This window comes from Pteropus vampyrus, unplaced genomic scaffold (assembly GCF_000151845.1).
Source record: "Pteropus vampyrus isolate Shadow unplaced genomic scaffold, Pvam_2.0 Scaffold210, whole genome shotgun sequence".
Classification (NCBI taxonomy): domain Eukaryota; kingdom Metazoa; phylum Chordata; class Mammalia; order Chiroptera; family Pteropodidae; genus Pteropus; species Pteropus vampyrus.
Genome location: NW_011888991.1, coordinates 273997 through 294564, shown reverse-complemented (window position 1 = coordinate 294564; position 20568 = coordinate 273997). Strand labels below are relative to the sequence as shown.

The window sequence follows — 20568 nt, the reverse complement described above, 5'->3', positions numbered from 1 at the left end:
TCACAGAAGCTGAAGATCACCCAGCTAGTATTCTGGGAGTTATCACCCAGTTCGTATTCTCTGACTTTCCGTGACCCCACAGGTAAGAATCCCAATCAAAGTATTAGTTACCCAATGTCACTATTTTTCAGTGTTACTGGAGGGACGCAGAGTCTGCAGGATGTTGAGATAATAAATGTTACAGGGGGAAGAATGTTCATTCTGTACTCAAATGAATTAGAAACCATGGCTTATATCAAGACATAGTCTCCTCTTAGTAACAAAACGTCTCAGGGTCTTTAATAAACTAGTACGCACTGTGGCTCCCCCTGACATGGCAATATTGAATAAGGGGTTTCCTGTGTTCAAAAGATATGTCACAGGGCTGATATTCATCATAATGAAATGTGGGGTTACTATCTTAAGTAATCAGTATAAAAAAACAAACAAACAAACAGATTTGCTCCTCTAGTTTAAAGAAGGGAAGCAAGAGATTCAGAGGCTTAGAAAAAAAACCAAACAAGAAAATCAAAAGCCTTCTTGTATCAGGTAGTAAACTGATGGATCAGCATTCTTCCCTACTTACCTGGCAGAGAGTATGACTCACCCCAGGTGAGTGTGTGCAAAACAATTTGCAAGTTGTCTGGAGTGTGAAAACCTAAGATGAATGGCTGATTAGAAAAGAAGATTTAGTAGCAGTGATTTGAGGACTTCTATTGTTCTTGCTTGTGTAATTTGTCATATTTAAGCAAGTCAGAATTGGGAGGCTCCAACAAAACAGGAAAAATAAGGAGCACTCAGGGGCATTAAAAAAAAAAAAGGCATTTTTCTCCTTAGAGTGTATCCTTTTATGTCCTAATCCGGAAGTTCTTTCTTAGGATAGAATCTGCCCAGGTTCTATTTCACCTTTTAGACTCTAAGGTGTTTTTAAAAATACATAGTGGCCCCAATTTTCCAAGTGTAAGTAGAAGAGGTAGGAGAACAGTCCTGAAAAAAAGCTAAGAGATTTCAACAAAGGGAGAAGGCATTTCTAGCTTGGAGGAGTCATCAGGGAAGATTTGGGGCATTTGAGAGAGTTGTTGAAGAATTAAGGGAAAAGAATGACAGCTAAGAAGATGAGTGTAAGGTAAGTAATGCAAAAAAGGCATCAAAAAGTATTAAAGGGATGCATAAGTAGTGCCCTTTGCTGGAAGAGCAATGTGTATATGGGGCGGGGCCGGCGGGGAGACAGATGAAGCTGCAGCACAGAGTTAGGGATCTGCTTTGGATCACATGAACACTAAAATGAGGTGACTACACTGTCTCTGGTGGGTGGTGGATTTTAGTCCAGCGTCAGTAGAACCATACTCTCTTTCCAAGGCACTGTGACAACTATGACAAGTAGCCATTTTGAGTCGCACTTCTAGGCACAGAGTAAACAGAAGTACTCTCAAGTGGAGAGATGAATAAAGAGGTAAACACCCAGATGTTTAAGTTCAGATAGTAGCTATGAAGAGAAATATAACAGAGTAAAGGAATAAGAAATAAATGAGAAGACCTAAAATCAGAGAGAACAATTAAGAGTACACAATAGTAACTTTATTTGATCCATGTCTTTGGGGAAAAATAGGAAAGGGGTTTGTGGAAGAAGACTGGAACAAACTTTGCAACAGTTATTTTTTGAGAGGTGCAGGTAGAGAAGAGTATGAAAGATGGCAGGACTGTCACTAATAATTTCAGTAGACATAACTTGTTTAGCTTTTACTATGTGTCAGACAATATGCTTCACATATATTAACTTTCTTGCTAAGTCTAGGAGGTAATCCTTACTACTTTTACTTCATAGATATAAATAAATTAGATAAATAAATAATAAATAGATAGATAAGGTTCAGAGAGCTTAAATGACTTGTCCATGATCGCTGTGCCAGGATTTGAGCCCATGTCCATCTGAGTACAATGCTCATGTGATTAACTACTGTGGTATACCAAGACAGATTGAAAGGTATGTGGCAAGATCTAGAGAAAGGGAAGAAAGATATGTTTAGTTTTAGATGCATAGAGTCTTAAATGCCACTATGACATTAATTGCTGCTGATATTTAGTTGGAGCATCAGAGTTCAAGAGTGGGGATGACCAGGGGTGGCTCCATAGTGTAGCGGTTAGCGTGTCTGCTTTACACACCGAAGATCCTGGGTTCGCACCCCAGGTGGAGCCATGGACCATACCCCGGGGTGCATCAGGCCCCCCAAGTGTGCCAGGGGTGCCAAGGCCCGGGTGCACCAGGCCCCGGGTGTGCATGGGAGGAGACACTGCCTTCAGAGATCCAGTTCTTAAGGGGAGACAGCAACATCTGTAGGTCAGGGGTGGAAGGGTGAGGGGGGAATTAAAGAGAGGGTAAATAAAAAGAAAAAAAGTGGGAAGGACTATCTTAAAAGTTTTTTGCATAGATTATACTGATCATTGAAGTCATAAAATATTCTAATAAACATTAATAATTATTTAGGCAGCTATGACTTCTCAGACACTGTAGTGTCTTACACGTGTTATCTAATTTAGTCTTCATAACCAATAAGCTTGGGAAACTGACACTCCCCTTTGACAATTTGCCTATAGGCTTACTGTCTGGAAGTGATGAACTTAGCCTTTGAACCCAGTATTTGACTTCCTAGCTCATTGTCTTCCTACTTTTATTGTAGTTAAGTTTACCAATGGAGAAAATAGAGTTTTCAGAGAACACTTGGGGACCTATTGAAATCAACTTCTGTCCTTGGCTGCAGATCGTACGTGACATTTTTCTCTCTCCCTGGTGTGGTAATTATGTTCATTTTTCCTCTACCTAGCAATTGAGTGCTCCATATTTAATTCCCCTTCTTTCCTCACATAAATGCCAAGGACATTTCAATTGTAAACTTTCACTCTATAGATGTGTTGTAAATGACCAGAAACAGATGAGACTCACACAAATAATTATGGATCATTTCATCATGTCTCATTACAGTTAAACTCAAATTTTGGCTGGAGAAAAATCACTTCTAAAGGAGTGGTCAGTCTTTTTTTCTCTGATCACAATGTGTCCTTCACTCATTCAATCCAACCCTCCTAGATTTGAGTTTCTAACAGTGAATAAGTGAACAAAAGCTCTGATTTCATGAAGCCCTCATGTGACTTGGAAGATAGACTTTAATGAAGTCACATATTTACATAATTAAAAACTGTGTTAATTTCTTTAAAAAGGAATCTTCGAGAATTTATAAAAGGAAGATCCAATCCAGTGGGAGTAGGGACTTCCCTGATCAGCATATTGCAGAGCAAAACTCACTGAGGCAGGAAATTTCATGGAAGTAAAAGCAGGAGAATGAAGTCAATCGATGTGTGTCCCTGCCAGATTATGCAGGGTTATTTAGGAGGTTTAAGTGCTAGGAGAGTCTTTGAAGGGATTAAGCAAAAAGGTGACTTGATTAAATCTGCATGCTAATCCTTCTGGCTGTAGGGCAGCAAATTGAATTAGGAATGGCCCTGAAGGAAAGGGAAGTGGGAAAATTTTATAGGATGTTTTTGCAAAGGAGGTGTGGTAGTGTTAACAAGCAAGGCCCTGTTGCCCTAGCACATCGGGGCCAATAATATGGTATCTGCTCTTGAGAAAGAAAAAGCTTTTATTGCAAGGTCAGCCAGCAAGGAGACAGGAGACAAAACTTCCATCTGTTTTCTGGTTGGATTGGGATTTGGGGGTGAAATGTAAAGGGTTAAAAGTAGAGAAGTTATGCATATTTATTGGGATCATATCATCTGATATATGAGGTTTTATTGGGTATGTGCAGGCGTTCATACAGTGTCATGGATTGCATGGACAAATTCGTAGTTCTGGGCGATTTTAGCCTTGTGACATCATATGGTCATCTTTACGGCAAGATTTTTTTTCTGAGCAGCCTCCACAGACTCATTGAGACCTGTAGGATCTTTTGGTTCTCCTTTCTGGTTGGCTGTGACCTCCTAGTTCCATTCCAGTCCTGTGGGAAACAACTGATGATTTATTGTACAGTAATGATTGGGTCTAATCTGTTAACCTGCTATCGTAGGAACAACAATGAGAAAAGAGGATTTATTTCTCTAAGGCGCTCATTTCTTTCTATTTTGTTCCTTGAAACTAAGACAGGTCCAGCACCCAGTAAGTTTGTTGGATGAAATGATTTACTTTGGTGATTTTCAAGAGATAAAATCTATGCAAGTTGTTGGTAACTTAGATATGAGGGTGACAAGAGAAAGGACAAGACCTCTAGTTTATGAATAGATAAGGCCGCCCTGGACTAGGGCTTTGTCCTCCTGTTTTCTCTGGATCTGAGTCAGCCAATATTTTCTGTAAAATGCCAGATAGTAAATAGTTTAGGCTTTGCAGGCCGTCCATTCACAACTACTCCATTCTGCCATGGTAGCATAAAAACGACCATAGACAAAATATAAATGGACAAGTGTGACGATGTTCCAATAAAATGTTATTTCCAAAAACAGGCAGAGGGCAGGATTTGGCCCATGGGCCATAGTTTGCCAATCCCAGTGCCAATCATGAGTTCAATTTTGAACAAGTATAAACTGAAGTATTTTTGAGGCATCCACATCAATATGATTATATTACAAAGAATTAAAGAATTTCAAGGTGTAAAAAATGACTTTCACATGTATTTAATAATTTGAACAAAATTAAATAAATAATCTTTGTTTGGTAAGCATTTTTTAGGGGACTATGTCCCCAAAGAGAGATAAATATAAGAGATCATTTGTAGTTAGCATATAAATTGTAAGGAGGTGGTTCCCCTAGTGGCAATATTATTTCTGAAAGAGGCAGCTAAGTAGTGTCAGAGATGTGCATTGTTTGGCTATCTGAGTATATGGTATTTTTAAAAAGGCATCAATATTATAAAAAATTGAAAAGTTCCAAATAAACCTGTTCTCAAAAATAAATAAAATTCTGAAACCAAATTAAGTCAGCTCTTTTCAATTAGAGGTATAAAAAGTTTTCATCAAGAAAGAGAAACCTAAATTTACTTCAGGGGCAAACTGTTCAATTAGTCTGGGAGCTTTTCATTATGTATATTTAAAATAAGCACCCACCTCATTGCTCTGTCCTTGAGGGAAATGCAAGCATTGAAACATTAAATGCAGATCACTTAGGCGGAACTTTTATAAAATCTGTTCTTGATAGATAAATTAACACATTTTTGTATGTGTGTATGATAATAATGTGTTCCTTTAGACTTGGTTGTTTTGAGGGAAGAAATGTTTCTTACTACCATCCACTTCATTTGTTTACTTTATGTGCTAGGCCGATGTAGGCATTTTAAGTTATTTTGCCAGTGACATGAAACTTAAGTTGGGAAACCTAACTGTGCAAAATTTAATGCCACTACAGCGTCATGCTTTCCCATTAAATTATAATAGAGTATAACTGAGCATTTTATGTGTCCCATTCAGACTTTTAATGAGATAGTGCATCACAGCATCAAGAGTAAAAGCCAGGAGAAGTAAATCTGTAATCATTAGGTTATCTAAACAACACAAAGCTTTTTTTCTAAATCACAGTCTATCAGAGAGCTTAGTTCAATGGTTCCAAAACTTATCTATATATCACCTGATGAGCTGTTGCAAGCAAGGAAGATGACTATCAAAGTAACACCCCTGAACACGTTTGTATCCTTCCACAGTGGTAGGTTTATTGAGTGAAACCTTCTCAGATAAACCAAATCAGATATCCACACAGGTTAACACACAGCACACAGAGAGGGGAAGTACAGTCTTATGCAACAGAGAGAAGGGATGGAAGTCCTTAGTGTCTCCGAAGCGAGCTCTGTTAACTGGCTACACGGGTGGTCAGCTTACACATTAGTGATGTTCTCAGGTCAAGTTTGAGTGTGGTCTGTCTGAGGTGTTCAGCTTCCATGATCCTTACGGGATGGAATCCTTAGCTTATCTGCTCCTGCAGTGGGAGCTTATGAGTGGCAGTGTTTTGGAGCATTCTGGTCACCCCCTAAGGGTGTTCCCATTATGTGCCAGTTGACATTACTATCATGGCTCCCATAGAATCTTTTTTTTAAAATCCAAAATGTCCTTAATTCTTTATTCCCTATACATTCCATCCCCTGATTTCTTGGCACTATATCACAGATGGTGAGGAGGGATCACTTATATCCTAATATCACACAAATACAATACTACAATCTAATCACACATCACATTTTCACCTGGCCATGCAAGGCCAGTGGTACTTATTACACACACAACTATCAAACAATGTATCACGATCAAGTATCCAGTAAAGCATAGCTATTTTATCCTTTGGTGGTACAAACTTAAATTGTAGTGTCTGATACCATGGTATAGGCGTATTTATTGTGGTAGGTGTGGTTGTGTTATCTGTAGTGGATATGGTAGTTTCCTTTTCTCCATTATCTCCTCCATTGATTTGCTCATAATCCTAATCCTCTGTGTTTAATGCTGGTTGATACCAGAATAAGCATGTTAGTTTGGTCATACATGAATCTGCTGAAGTCACATAGGGTTGTATCTGTGGTATAAATGTTTGTGTGCTGATTGTGTTTTCAGTTTTTGAAATATTAAGCTCTGTATGTTCTTCCAGAAGTTCTTAATTCTTTATGTTCTATACATGAGCTTTAAAAACACACTGATGCCTGTTTGGAATTTTTAAAAGATCTTCAAGTGATTCAGATGTGTAGGCAACTTTGAGACCCACTGGCTTAACTCAAAATAAAGTCTTAGTAAACAGTACAAATCTATCCAGATCCTAGACCTCCTGGGGTTTTATAATGAGACGAAGCTTAGAATCCCTCCATGAATGACCACGGTCCACCATAGTAAAAAGCTAATCTTAATAATATCATGTATGGTACTTACTTTTTAGAGTACATTAAAAAGATAATTCATTACGAATTTTGGATAAATATGATGTAAATTAATGAGTGCTTTTATTTTAATATACCAGTCCTGAAATTTTATTTCACAATCTAGTCATGCTGCCTAAGTTATAAAAATAAGGGCTAAGTTAAAAAAAAAAAAAAAAAAAAAAGACACTGAGGTGCTACAGAATTCCTTGTGAAGCTCTTGCTAGCCATTCCACTTTACCCACTCTCTCAACCAGAACCAAAACCTAGTTCTTTTCTAGTATTGAAAATTCAACATTCCTCTGTATTTTTCTTAAAAGCTTTTTCTATAAATTAGATGAGACAAATGTATTTTAATGAACAAATGGCATTTTAATAAGAAAGCTCTTTTAAAATTAGCTCATTCTATTAAGGTTTCAATAAGTAAACCTAATATTGCAGAGAATTATGCAGTAGAAACAACAGCCAGCTTGGTCTGCAGAGTAAGCTTTGGAAATATGCAAATCAATTTCACCAGAGAAAATATCCCTGGAGTGACAAAATTTTCTTTCAGATAGAGAGTATCTGTGTGGAGAAAGGAACAGATCTCTTCTAGATAAAAATGGATGCACCAAACACTGTTTATAAAAATTTTATCACTGTTTGATTTCTGCATTTGGCAGTCAGACAACAACTAATTTGGTTTTATTTTAAAATTCCAGTGATTATAAGGTCTGCACATTCCTTGTGGAATAGCTCTTTCTCTACTAGAGCCAGACCTCAATTTTTCTTTTGCCAAATACATGGGCTGGAGAACTATAGCTGACAGGTGCTTCTTCATTGTTTCTGTCTGAGCCAGCAGCAGTGGAGTCACAGCCGATATTCTGAATCCAGGACTTTACCACTCCCTTTGCTGAGCATTTTCAGGAGACAAAGACAAGTGTTTCTGATCATGTATGATTCAAAAGTTCCTTTTCATTCTCGAGCTATATATTATTTATGTAAGAATTGGAATTACCGGCTAATTGTCTAACAGACTCAGGAGGTCTGCACATACCAGATGCAGAAGCAAGAAAGAGTGTATTAGTTAAACATTTGACTGCAAGTAGTATACTACCCACGAAATTTATCATTTCATATTTGTAATTCAGCGGTAGAGTGGTACATATTGGTTAATTTGGTGACATCGTACCATCAAAGACATGAATTTATTTTACCTTTTTTTTTCCCTATCCTCAGCATGTTGGCATGGTTCCTTAGACTTGTCTTTTCATGGTTGCAAAATGGCTGCTGCAGTTGCATAAGTCATGTTTGCATACATCAAAGGTCAAAGGCTGAAGACAGCATATCTCTTCTTTGTGTCTTTTTTTTTAAAGTGAAGAACATTTTCCTAGGACTCCACGACAGGCTTATCCTTGCTTTCATTAGCCAGAACTGCATAATTTTCTCTTTTCTAAAACATTAGTCCACCTATCCATACAATCTATATCCCATGCATGGTGTTAATTGATGGTACTAGCTATAAAGTTCTATTCTCTTGTCAAGAATTGGGATCACAATAGTCCTTACCCATAAACCAGCTACTGAGCAGATCCAGTATCCAATAGCCATAAATGTTGAGTGTCTAGGAAGAAAATGCATCCTTATTAGGGAATTTAGAACTCTAGCTTCTAAATGATGGTGAACATCCTAGCCTTTATCCTAAACTTTCTGTGCTTTAAGTTAGGCTATCCAGCTACCTGAAACAGTTTTGTTGCAGAGTTTAGAATAAACTTGAAGTTTGCATTCCTAGTAGCCTTCTAGCAAAGTAAACTGACATTATAGTTGATTTTTTCATAGCCCTAAATTATTATTCTCCCTTAAATAAGTGCTCATGGGCATTTGCAGGTGACCATTGTTTTGTTGTTGTTGTTAACCTTATGAAACAAGACACTGAATTTGGTTGGGTATAGATATGCACAAGGCATATGTCTTGTTTTAACAAAATTCTCACTAACCGGAGATTTTAAAGGTCACTTAGTACATTCATGGAGCACAGTTTACATTATCAATAATGATTTTTGTTGACAAAGAAAGTAAATTAGATTTTGTTCATTTGAAGAAGAGGCAACTTTGTTGGTTTAATATATATAATTAAATTGAGTTGAGATGTACTTTAAATGAAAATTAAAAACAAATTAAGTAACCAATCAATGTAATGTTTATAGTTACAACTCTCATATGTCAGGATAAGTTGAGAAAAAAGAAAGCTTTTCAGCATTGTTGGAAATTTTATTTTATTCCAAGAGGAAATAAAAATAGTTGGCAACATTTAAAATTGACTGTAAAATATGACATGATGATAATTTGTTTTTATATTTGTACAAGCCCTACATCTATTCTGATAGATTAAGTTTAATCACGTGGCCTATTAATATCCACTAGTGTTGGAATCAGGCAATCTCAAGTTTGACTAATAAAATTTATAGTTTTTTTTAATCTTTTGCTAACAGTGCGTAATACCTTTTAATTTGACATTTGAACACATTTGTATTAATAATACTAATTTTTTTGATTCTAGCTTCTTGAAATTTGACATTTGTAAAGTTAATGTATGTTTTTCTGTTATTGCAAATTATTTCCTTAATGTTATGACTTTGGGATGGCTCTTGTTGACTTACTGCCACAAAAATGATGATGCCAAGAAAGAAGTGATTATGGTTTATATTTAGTTAGATTTATTTTATTTATATTTAGTGAGATTTATTAGTGCTGACTTAAGTTTTATGCTCAGGCAAATGAGTTCACATGAGTCATCTAAAGATTCTCAGGTCTCCAGTTAAAGTTTAAACTCAACCATTGGAAGGTTATGATATTTTATGAAGTTTAATTCCTGAGACTTTTTTTTTTCAGAGTTAACTACATTTGATTCAGATTTTGAATGTAGTTCTCATTCAAGTTTTGATGGAAGTATCATACCACACTACAAATTACATTCTGTTTTAACACAACAGTGAAATTCCAATGAGCTATGATTTTTTTTCCACCTTATCTCTTAAAATTATTTTTATCTCTAAAAAAGACTCAGACTTTCTAATATCTTTCTAATACATATTTTTGGTTCAATCGTATTAAAAATTCAATTAACTATGTATGGAGAATATCAGCCAAATTTATACATTGGAATTTCTTCTGTAAATTTGTTAAGTACATCTTTTGCAACTTGTAGATCCTGAAATTACTTATTTAGTACATATACTTTTCAAAACTCTTGGTTGCATGTGATAGAAATGCAATTTAAAGTGTTTCAGCATAGCAGAATTTATTGGCTTACATAATGGCATAAGCTAGGGAATTCCTGCTTTAGGCATATCTACATCCAGGAGCTCAGACAAGCTCAAGAATAATCTTTGTCTTCAACTCTCTACTCTGCTTTTCTTTGTGTTGAGTTCTTTTTATAATAAACTCTTTCTTTCCTATAGTCATGAGCACCAGCATCTTAACATGCAGGAAACTGCAAGTCAAAAAAAAAAAAAAAATCAAAGATTTTTAACCTATGTGATTGTAGGAAAACCATAAAATTAAATTCTGGGCTATTCCATAATGATTCCATTCCTAACCCAATCTCTGTGGCTAGGAGGAGAATGTATCAGTGATTGATGAAGTATGGTTCCTAGAGAACCCCCAGCAACATCATTTGCAATTTTGTTAGAAATACATATTCTCAGATTCCCGTTCCATATCCAATAAATTGGAAAATAGAGAGTGGAGCCAGCATACTGGGTTGTAACAAGCCCTCCGAGTGATTCTGATGTATACTCAGGCTTGAGGACCATTGCAATATTCGAATTGGCCACACATGAGTCATGCGTGCAACCCCTGGAGCTTCTTAGTATAAGTTCCATCTCACAGGAAGCACATAGAAAGGAGATCTGAAGAACTGATATCAGGAAAAATTAAGAATACATGCTGTGCTGGCAAAGATGTTATTTCAGCTCAGTAATAAAGTGTTTTGTTTCTAATGCCATTATTTCTCAGAACATTGTTGGTTATAAATTCTCTTCAAGAAAATCAATATTTGAATTAAGCAAATACACTTTCATCCTCCCCTAAGATGACATAGTGTTTTAGTTAAATGTCATCTCCAAATAGATTTGTAGCCAATCTTGTAAGGTTTCCAGACAGCATTTTTTTCTTATCAAATGCTTCCTGATCTTTTAAGATATACTCCACTATAGTCTAAGTCTTCGGTAATGAACCTTATCACTCCTGTGTGATAAATAATAGGATAGGTTCACCTTGCTCCAAAATTTCTCAATGAAAATGGCAGTGATGCCTACAGAATTTTAGGGAAGGTGAATACTGCAATGTCATCCAAAATAACTTTAAAACAATTTTTTAAAAAATACCTAATAAAGGAGACAAATGTAACTTTTTAGATTACTTAAGCTTTTTGTTTGTGTTTAGCTTGGTCTGGGACATTTACACTTATTCTGGAGAAGGCAATAGAGAACATGTCAGTATTTATCTAATCATAAGAATCCTTTGGGCACTTGTTAAAAATAAAGATCTAAAGGCTCTTTCTCAGAATATTCTTATATGGGAGGTCTAGAGTAGAGACAAGGAATTTGTATTTTCAAGAGTTGTGACAGGAAAAAGACAAAAAAAAAAAGAGTTGCCACAGGGAATTCTTAGCATCAGGCACATTTGGAACATATTCTATAGTATTGAAGAGTAAGGATGCTGCAGTGAAATAGTAGGGAGTCAAATCTTGGTTGTAGCTCCTAATTACTGGGGGTAAGTTACATAATCTCATCAGGTGTCAAATCCTGCTATTATTACTGTTTGTTGTTATTGTGCTTTTCCTTTTCTCTTAAATGATGTGCCTGTTGCACCTTCTTATTTCCCACGCTGCAGATTGAGGACATGCAATGGGGTAAAGGAGTCCGAGAGATCCCTCCCTCAGTGTGTACACTGCCATGCAACCCTGGCCAAAGAAAGAAGTTACAGAAGGGCACTCTTTGCTGCTGGACGTGTGAGCCTTGCGACGGCTACCAGTACCAGTTTGATGAGATGACGTGCCAGCATTGCCCCTATGACCAACGGCCCAATGAAAACCGGACTGGCTGCCAGGATATCCCCATCATCAAACTGGAGTGGCATTCCCCCTGGGCCGTCATCCCTGTATTTCTAGCAATGTTGGGGATTATCGCCACCATCTTTGTCATGGCCACTTTCATCCGATACAATGACACGCCCATAGTCCGGGCATCTGGGAGGGAACTCAGCTATGTTCTGTTGACGGGCATCTTTCTTTGCTACATCATCACTTTCCTGATGATAGCCAAACCTGATGTGGCAGTATGTTCTTTCCGGAGAGTTTTCTTGGGCTTGGGGATGTGCATCAGTTATGCAGCCCTCTTGACAAAAACCAATCGGATTTATCGCATATTTGAGCAGGGCAAGAAATCAGTGACAGCTCCCAGACTCATAAGCCCAACATCACAGCTGGCAATCACTTCCATTTTAATATCAGTTCAGCTTCTAGGTGTTTTCATTTGGTTTGGCATCGACCCACCCAACATCATCGTAGACTATGATGAACATAAGACAATGAACCCTGAGCAGGCCAGGGGAGTTCTTAAATGTGACATTACAGACCTCCAAATCATTTGCTCCTTGGGATATAGCATTCTTCTCATGGTCACATGTACTGTTTATGCCATCAAGACTCGGGGTGTCCCAGAGAATTTTAATGAAGCCAAGCCCATTGGATTCACTATGTACACGACATGTATAGTATGGCTTGCCTTCATTCCAATATTTTTTGGCACCGCTCAGTCAGCGGAAAAGGTAAGTGAAAATGCACACCACACCATGAATTTCAAATATGTGTTCATTTTTGTAAATATTGTATAGCGCAAAAGGTTTTACATATGTAGAATGGTATCTCCAAGAGTAGGGAAATCCTAAATTAATAGGCATCAATGCTACAAAAGTCTCAAACCTGCAGTGAACTTTGCTTCATTCATTCCACTGAAAACCAACCAGAGATAGCCTTGTCAAGTTAATTTATAAAATTATTCAATGTAGCAAGTGATTTTCCAATATGAAACTATGTAATTTGCATAAATTAAACCTTTCTATTCATTTATTCTCCACTCTCTCTATTTACACACATATATCCTTGGAATGGCAGAAGAGGGCTACAGTTCCTTATGCTCCAGGATAAGATCATTACTAGCCTCTCTTTTTCTTTTTAGTGGCTGTCTAGGTCGTCACTTTGGAGTGGACCTAGTATGTGAGCTATACAACATATTAGAGTTGCCAAATTGCATGTGTGTGTATATGTATGTATATATCGTCATGTGCCTCTTTATGGAGATACATTCAGAAAAAAATTTGTTCTTAGGTACATTAATCACATTGAGTGATTTAGAGTGATACCAGAGACTCAACTTTCCAGCAAATAATATACATATTATATATGTATGTATGTATGTATATGTATGTATGTATGTATATGTATATGTATGTATGTATAGATGGTAGAACAAGTGTCATCAAGCCATGAAATGGCTTAGTTTTCAAAATTAGTGTGCCCTAATAAGTTGATCCAAGATATGGTTAGTGCACATATAATTATAAGCTTCTTTTTTTTTTTAATCTGTATTTGGCAGCCCTAGTGTGTTTATTCTTAATCCGATTAATGTATGTCTGGCTGTAAGTTTGACATGCTCGCAAATGCGGCAACCCTAACATGTTGATTCTAATCGTGATTTGTACACATCTGACTTCTACACCTACCCCATCTGGCTATAGTTTCGTGTATGTGAAAATTGGTCAGACTTAATATATTGATGTTAATAACATGTGTACTTCACTTGATGAAGGCAGCTCTGATATGTCACTGCAGCTGAAGGCAGAACTGAGACTTAAGAGTCCTAATTGGAACACTCTGTAGGAGAAAGCATGGTTATAGTTGGATTAGAATTAGGATGTTGGGGGTCTAGTCTGATTCCATGATACTTTGAGAAGTCTCTTAAACATGCAGGGACTTCGTTCCCTAAATGAGGAAAACAGGGATTGAGATAGGAATGTCTACAAATTTACAAATCTATTGTTCTAGGACTTAGGTATTTTATTATAACTGCTGTTCTCTGTTTAATCAGGTAAAGGATTAATGACATTTGGCTGATTTTCCAACTAAAAAGATGCCTTTTACCTATATTGTTTAATTCAGAAGCTATAAGTTTAGACCGTATTTTTTTTAAAAGTGAATATTTCATGAAATCACACAGAATTCTAAAGCCAAGAACAGTGAATGGTTCCAGATTATGATTTTAGCCATAAAGTGTCTTGAAGGACGTTCTTCTAAAATATATGCTCAATGAGCATAATATGTTTCTAACAGTATGTTTCACATTCATAATGTATGTTTACCGTCTGTGAAACCAACTTGAATTTCATTTTCTTGCTTCTATCCACCTCTGAGCCAAGGGAATAGTAAAATATGAGTTAGGGTAGTGAAATGCAATAGAAGGAAAAAGAAAAATCTCCAAATGTATGCTGGTAACTTGATAACCATTGAACTTTTTATGGGCATCATAATGTGTATCATCAATTATAACTATGGAAGTTATAATTATTTTGTTATTAAAACAAACACAATTCCCTGTGAAACAGGTTAAAAAACATTAAATCCTTTTCTTATAAATTTATTCTCGAGGAATATAAAATGGAGGAATAATTGCAGTTTTGTAGATGAGCTTTTTTGGGTCACATATTTGACAACATATGTCTCTACCATTTTATTTGCCATTTCTATCCATTTTTAGTCATGACTATGGATTTTTTTCAGTAAGTTCAGGGGTATAATTAAGTCATTAAAAACCTGAAATGATATACAAGTTTTTAGGAATTGAATTCACTGATTCTAGTCGTTCTAGGTGACGTCATACTAGTAGCACTGGACTACAAGAAAAATTAAGCTGTCTTCGAGCAGTCTGCTTTTAACCCAGAGTTTAGAAGGAACATATTCCTTCTTATATACTCTCAGTGTGTTATGGTATTTTGCACAGTAGATTGGCACAAAGATACTGAATTGCCAAATGAGAACAGTGGATTGTATATGAAAATGCACACACCCTAATGATAGGCATATGACTAGAGGAGCATGAGAGATCAATTAAAAATATTTTATATACACAAAACCTTGGAATTTAAATTGTGGAAGGTGGCAAATTGTCTAATGCAACAAAGAGGTCATAGCAAAAGGCATTCTTGCCAAGCTAGCAACATATAGAATTAAAGCCCTTCCATTTTAGTTTAGATGTAACAATTTAAGTATTTCAAATGGAAAAAATCCACTGTAACAGAAAAAAAAAAAAAAGATTAGGCAGCAAACTCAGTGATAACTATTTACTGTTTCAGGAAATTTAATTCATTTTGATTATACTAGTGATAGCTTCATGAAATTTCTCATCGATTGAGTTCATAAGCACAGCAGAAAGAAAGAGGAATATGTCTTATTTCTTGCAAAACATCAACTCCCATGAAGTTTATTTTTGCTGTTGTTAAAGAGGATGCAGGAGATTACTGCTATCTTGTTTTATCATGGCTAATCCTGTGACTTTTAGGATCTTGCAAGTTGGCCAGGGAGAGAAGAGGTAAGCTTTAGCCATGAGAGAACAATTCCTGGTTTTAAGAATTATGTTCAAGTGATCATAATGATTCAAGGTAATATTGTAAAAGGTAGAGGGATAGCATAGTAGGCATTAGCTGGTCTGGTGAGGTGTGGTGAAAGTCCATTGTTTCATATTGGTATGATATGTTGGGGAACTAGATTGTTTTCCATGAAAAACAAAGTCTTGGATTGTGGGTATATATATAGAGAGAGTTTTGCATGCAGCCTAGAAAGGAATCATGCTTCAGGTAGGAAGAATACAGTCTACCCTGCTAAAATCTGAGAAACCCTATAGGTGCTATGTTTATCCAGAGATATTTAGCCAATTGTCTAGAGAACTTTCTAAGTAAGCCAGTATATTATTTCGTACACGTAAGCCAGTATATTATTTTGTACGACTTGGCCCTGCAAAGGCAAATTAGATCCTGGTATACAAGAAATGTGATCACAGGGTCTCAGGGGTCTTCCCCTTTGTGCATATGTGTTTGTTTTGATAAGGGAGTGAGAAAAGAAGAAAAAAATGGATCGAGGCATTTGCTGGCCAGAAGAAAATTTGCTGGAAAAAGATTAGTGGCTTGAAGGAAGACTGTGTCTTCTATAATGGCACCCATAGACCATTCTTCCGCTCATATCAGAACAGAACCAGGGTGGTCACAACATTTACATAATAGGATTATTTGGTTTAAATCGAAGCGTTATTCTCCTAACAGAATTAGGGCTACTGTTGACAATCTCTGAAGTAGCTCAGGGTCCTTAACTCAGTGGTTCTCAAAATTGTGTCCATGATGATCCCCAGAGAAATTTGTTTTAAAAAATACAGCATGTCTGCCCTCTCCAACTGGTTCAGTATGGCTAGAATGGGGCACTGAACTCTAGATTATTTAACAAGCATGTGTGAATAATGGCAGCGGAAACCATCCATGCATATTAAAACTGCCTAAACATTTCCTTCCCAATTCACAGAAGATATCCGGTAAATATTTCCTTGATTTCTACTTTGAGCTTTTGGGAATAAGTTAATTCTCATCCCAAGCAAATGAGAGGTCAAGAGATCAAGGAACCAGGAGATCAGAAAGACACTTTCCAGGATGAAAGACAAAGTTTAGAATAGAAAGGTCTAAGTGAAGTGTCAGCTCCAAGATTTGGGTCAGAGACCTTAAAAGCGAGGAGCAAGGCACTGCCTCTGGGACCAGAGATAGCAAGAGGCCAGGCACACGAGAGTGTTTCCCAGGGGTATTTCTTGAGGGATTGAGACTATAAGCCAGACCTTTTGATCTTCCACATGTAGTAGATTGCTACTCAGAATCTGAACACAAAGCAAAACCAACTTAGGGACTAATACAGAGATCAGAAATATTTGCCGGATGGGTAAACATTCCCAGATCCATGCCCAAGGCAGGCATCACTAATCGGTAATGGCACCATCTCCCTGAACTCTGGTGTGTTCTATTCTTATCAATACCATATTTAGGCAGCCACTACCAATAAGTCAGAACTGGAAGGAGTTTGCAATCATGTGCCATTTCTGATTTAGTATGAGGCTTCAACAAATGACCCTTTGGTACCTCTTCCCACCCAACTATTTCTTGCATTAGGTGAAAGCCAATAAATGACTTTCATTAAGATTATTCTGCTTAAAAGTAAAGAATAGTGAAGAAAATGGGGTGTGCTTTGGTTTGTCTTTATTTTGTCTGATTTCAAATCCTCCCCCCCTTTTTTAATTGCCAAATGCTGTACAGAAAGGAGTTGTCCTAGTTCTCTTCAGGAGTTGTATATTAATCTATGCTTCTGTGCTATTGGATTTGATTAAAATTTTCTCCTGGTCTTTCAACAATTGAATTAACAGTTGTGAAACATCTACTATGACCCTGGTAGTCTGTGAAGGACTGTGCTACAAAGGTAAAGAAGACACTAACCTTGTCTGTCAGGAACTCATGGTCAACATGGGGCTGCGAAAAGCATTGACTAGTGTGAGGCATGTTACAATTGTCATACAAAAAGTGAAGGATGGTCACACGGAGAAGGAGACTCCACTTAATTGTCACAGAAAATGTGACAAATGGATTGAAGTTATCGGAATACTAAGCAAGCCAGTGAGAAATTATATGTCAAAAAATAGGGGAGTGGTGTTTTCAGCATATGGTACATAGAATGAGGAGACAAATTGCATTTAAGTGAGTTTGACTTATGCAAATTTGAGAGAGCGTAATAATACAATTTAATAAAACCTCATTCTATGGGCAAATTTTGACACAATGTGAACCCCAATGTGTCATTTCCAAATTAACTTTTGGCAAAAATTCCCTTTTTTTCAAGTTGTTGGGCCAGTTTATTTTTAATACCATAGCTTGTAAGATGAAATACCTGATATTTTTTCTTAGGATGAAATATCCCCTTATGAATATGTTGAATTATGTTTGGTCTTTCCTCTGATGCAATTTCACCCCCCTCTGGTTTTACTGACCTGGACTCTGTAACAAAGGTAATGATGCAGTGAAGAGCAGTGGAGCCATATTGTGAACTTTTTAGACTTTCTCCTTGAAGCTATGGAGAGCCAAAAGAACTTTATAACTCTGGGAGAAATATGAGCACTGGGTAGTTTGAAATGGGAATTCCAGGTATAGTACTTGAGGATGAGCAAGGGCAAGAAGTAGTTAGAGGAAAGAAACCTAGTTAAATAGCTATCGTAATTGACAAAAGACGGCACTGGTTTGAAGAAAGCCTGAGGGATTAGGAAAGATAAGAGCGGGTCTGAAAGCTGTTTTGAACTTATTGAACATTAAAAGAATATGTGAATAGCCTATACCTTATCTTTCCTTTAGTGATATGTTGTGTGTGTGTGTGTGTGTGTGTGTGTGTTTACTGAAATAGAGGTATACTTACAGATATATATTTTTTTGATTTTGCAAGTAACATTGTCCACTATTTAATCTTTTTTCAAACAGCGTTTAAATGAGGAAAGAAAAAGGACTCCTATTATCCCTTCCTCTATAGACAATCATTGTCAACAGTCTGATGACCTACTTCTAGATATGTAAATATGTACCTTTTTACATACATATGCTAACGTGTTTTAAAACAAAAATCCTTATTTTTCCTTCTGGAAGGCTTAATAAGAACCTTTACCTTGCATTTAAACACAGTAGGGAGAAATGTTCCAATATATAGGTTATGCTGAGGCCATTTGTGCATCCATGCTGTGATGGGCATGCATATTGGTGGCTGAGATCTTGTTTCTGTTGTTTAGTTTTGTCTGATCCTATTTATATCAGAAGCATATGAAACCATCTCCTTTCTCTTTTCTTCTGTGATCTTGGTGATAACTGAACTTCTCTCCAAACAGCCCTTTGAAACCAGCTGTTTGCATGTCCGGTGTTAGCCAGCGGCTTGAGATGGTATAGTCCTCCTTTCTCCTTTTACCAGACATCAGCTAATTTCAGCTGCAGTCACCTAGGATAATTAGAGCCTTCATCATCTTAGCGTCTTCCTGTAGCTGGAATAACTAGTTCAGCAAATGAAAACCAAGAGCCTGTGTAAAACTGAACTGAGGTAGATCTAATAAGGAAATATCTTACTACATTTTAAAAAGGCCCCGGCCATGGAAGGTTTGAACAGAGAATTAACTCCAGAAAGATAAATTTCTGTTAAAAGAGAAGACTCAACAAGAGACTTTGTATCTGCTCACACATGGAGTTCTCCCTGGAACACACTTTCCCATTAGGTGTTTTTTTTTTTACTTTGAGACTTTAGCCACCAAGAGACCCAAATACAAGGATACAGGCCTCACCTTTATAACTAGTACCAGGATAATCAAACAAATCTCTGTTCTTTGGCATTTATTTCAGAGCATAATAGACCACCTATTTTCAGAAAGAACTTTTCTGAAAGCATAAATCATAACCGAACATAGTCTGTTGATGAGCAGTGAGGGGACTACTTTGGGGTCCTGCAATCCCCATACTATAGATCATAAAACTAGCCCAACTAGGATTTCTTTCTGGTCTCAGTTTTTCTGGTCCTAGAAGCTGGCCTGACGACCAACCCCCCTCACTTTCACCCCTTCATCCTATGGCACTCTGAACCTAAACATTATATATTTTGGATGTGTCATTTAACCTCTTTGGTTCTGGGTTCTGCACAGTGGGTATAATTTTCCCTACTTTTAGGTTTGTTTAAGAGAAAATGAGATCTTTAAGTCGTCTAGCACAACATTTAAAAGACCGATGATGTCAGATGCTGGTGAGGATATGGAACAACTGGAGCTCACATACACTGATGGTGAGATGTAGAAAATGGCGCCATCACTTTGGAAAACAGTTGGTCAGGTTCTTAAAATGTGGAACACGCACCTACCACACTTCTCTAACCATTCCTCCTATGTCTTTACCCAAGAGAAATGAAAGAATATGTCCATACAAATGCTTGCACATGAATTTTTTTTCTGGTAGCTTTATTTGTGATAGTCCTACAATGCCCACCAACAGATAAATGGATAAACAAATTAAAGTTTATCCATGAAATGGAATAATACTCTGCAATAAAAAACAATGGACTATCGATATATCCAACAGCAAGGATACATCTCTAAATAATTATGATGAGTGAAATAATGTAGATAAAAAAGGAGTATTCACTGTATGAGTTCATTTATACAAAATTCTTTTTAAAATTCAAATTAATCTATGGTGTCAGAAAGCAGATTAGTTATTGGCTGAGGATGAGAGAGAAGGGCTTAGAATTACAGATGAGCACAAGGAAATTTGGAGGGTGGTATATGTGTTTACTATCTTGATTATGGTGATGGTTTAACAGATGTAAACATACATCAAAGCTGATCAAATTGCATACTTATGTATAATTCGTTATATACTAATTTGTTAAAAAACTAAATTTACGTACATTTTAAAGAACTTCCTAGCTTTACTCAATGATACATGGATCCGGAAGCATTGCATCTAGCAAATAGAAAGAAGAGTTGTATAAAAGGAAAGACTTTGATAGGCAGAAGAGGTTGGAACAGAGGAAGGTATTAGCAAAAAGTGGATTGTTTCAGGCAAGGTCACCTTCCTTTGG

General features: G+C 36.7%; 1 protein-coding gene across 5 annotated transcripts in view; it reads left to right on the top strand.

Moving 5' to 3' along the window:
- Positions 1 to 20568, top strand: part of GRM7 (glutamate metabotropic receptor 7) — an 827189-nt gene that overhangs the window by 650315 nt on the left and 156306 nt on the right. For all 5 annotated transcript variants that reach the window (XM_011372553.1, XM_011372552.1, XM_023538035.1 and 2 more), the window contains one exon: positions 11727 to 12662. In XM_011372553.1, the coding sequence (XP_011370855.1) occupies positions 11727 to 12662 (936 nt within the window). The remainder of the gene's footprint in view (positions 1 to 11726; positions 12663 to 20568) is intronic.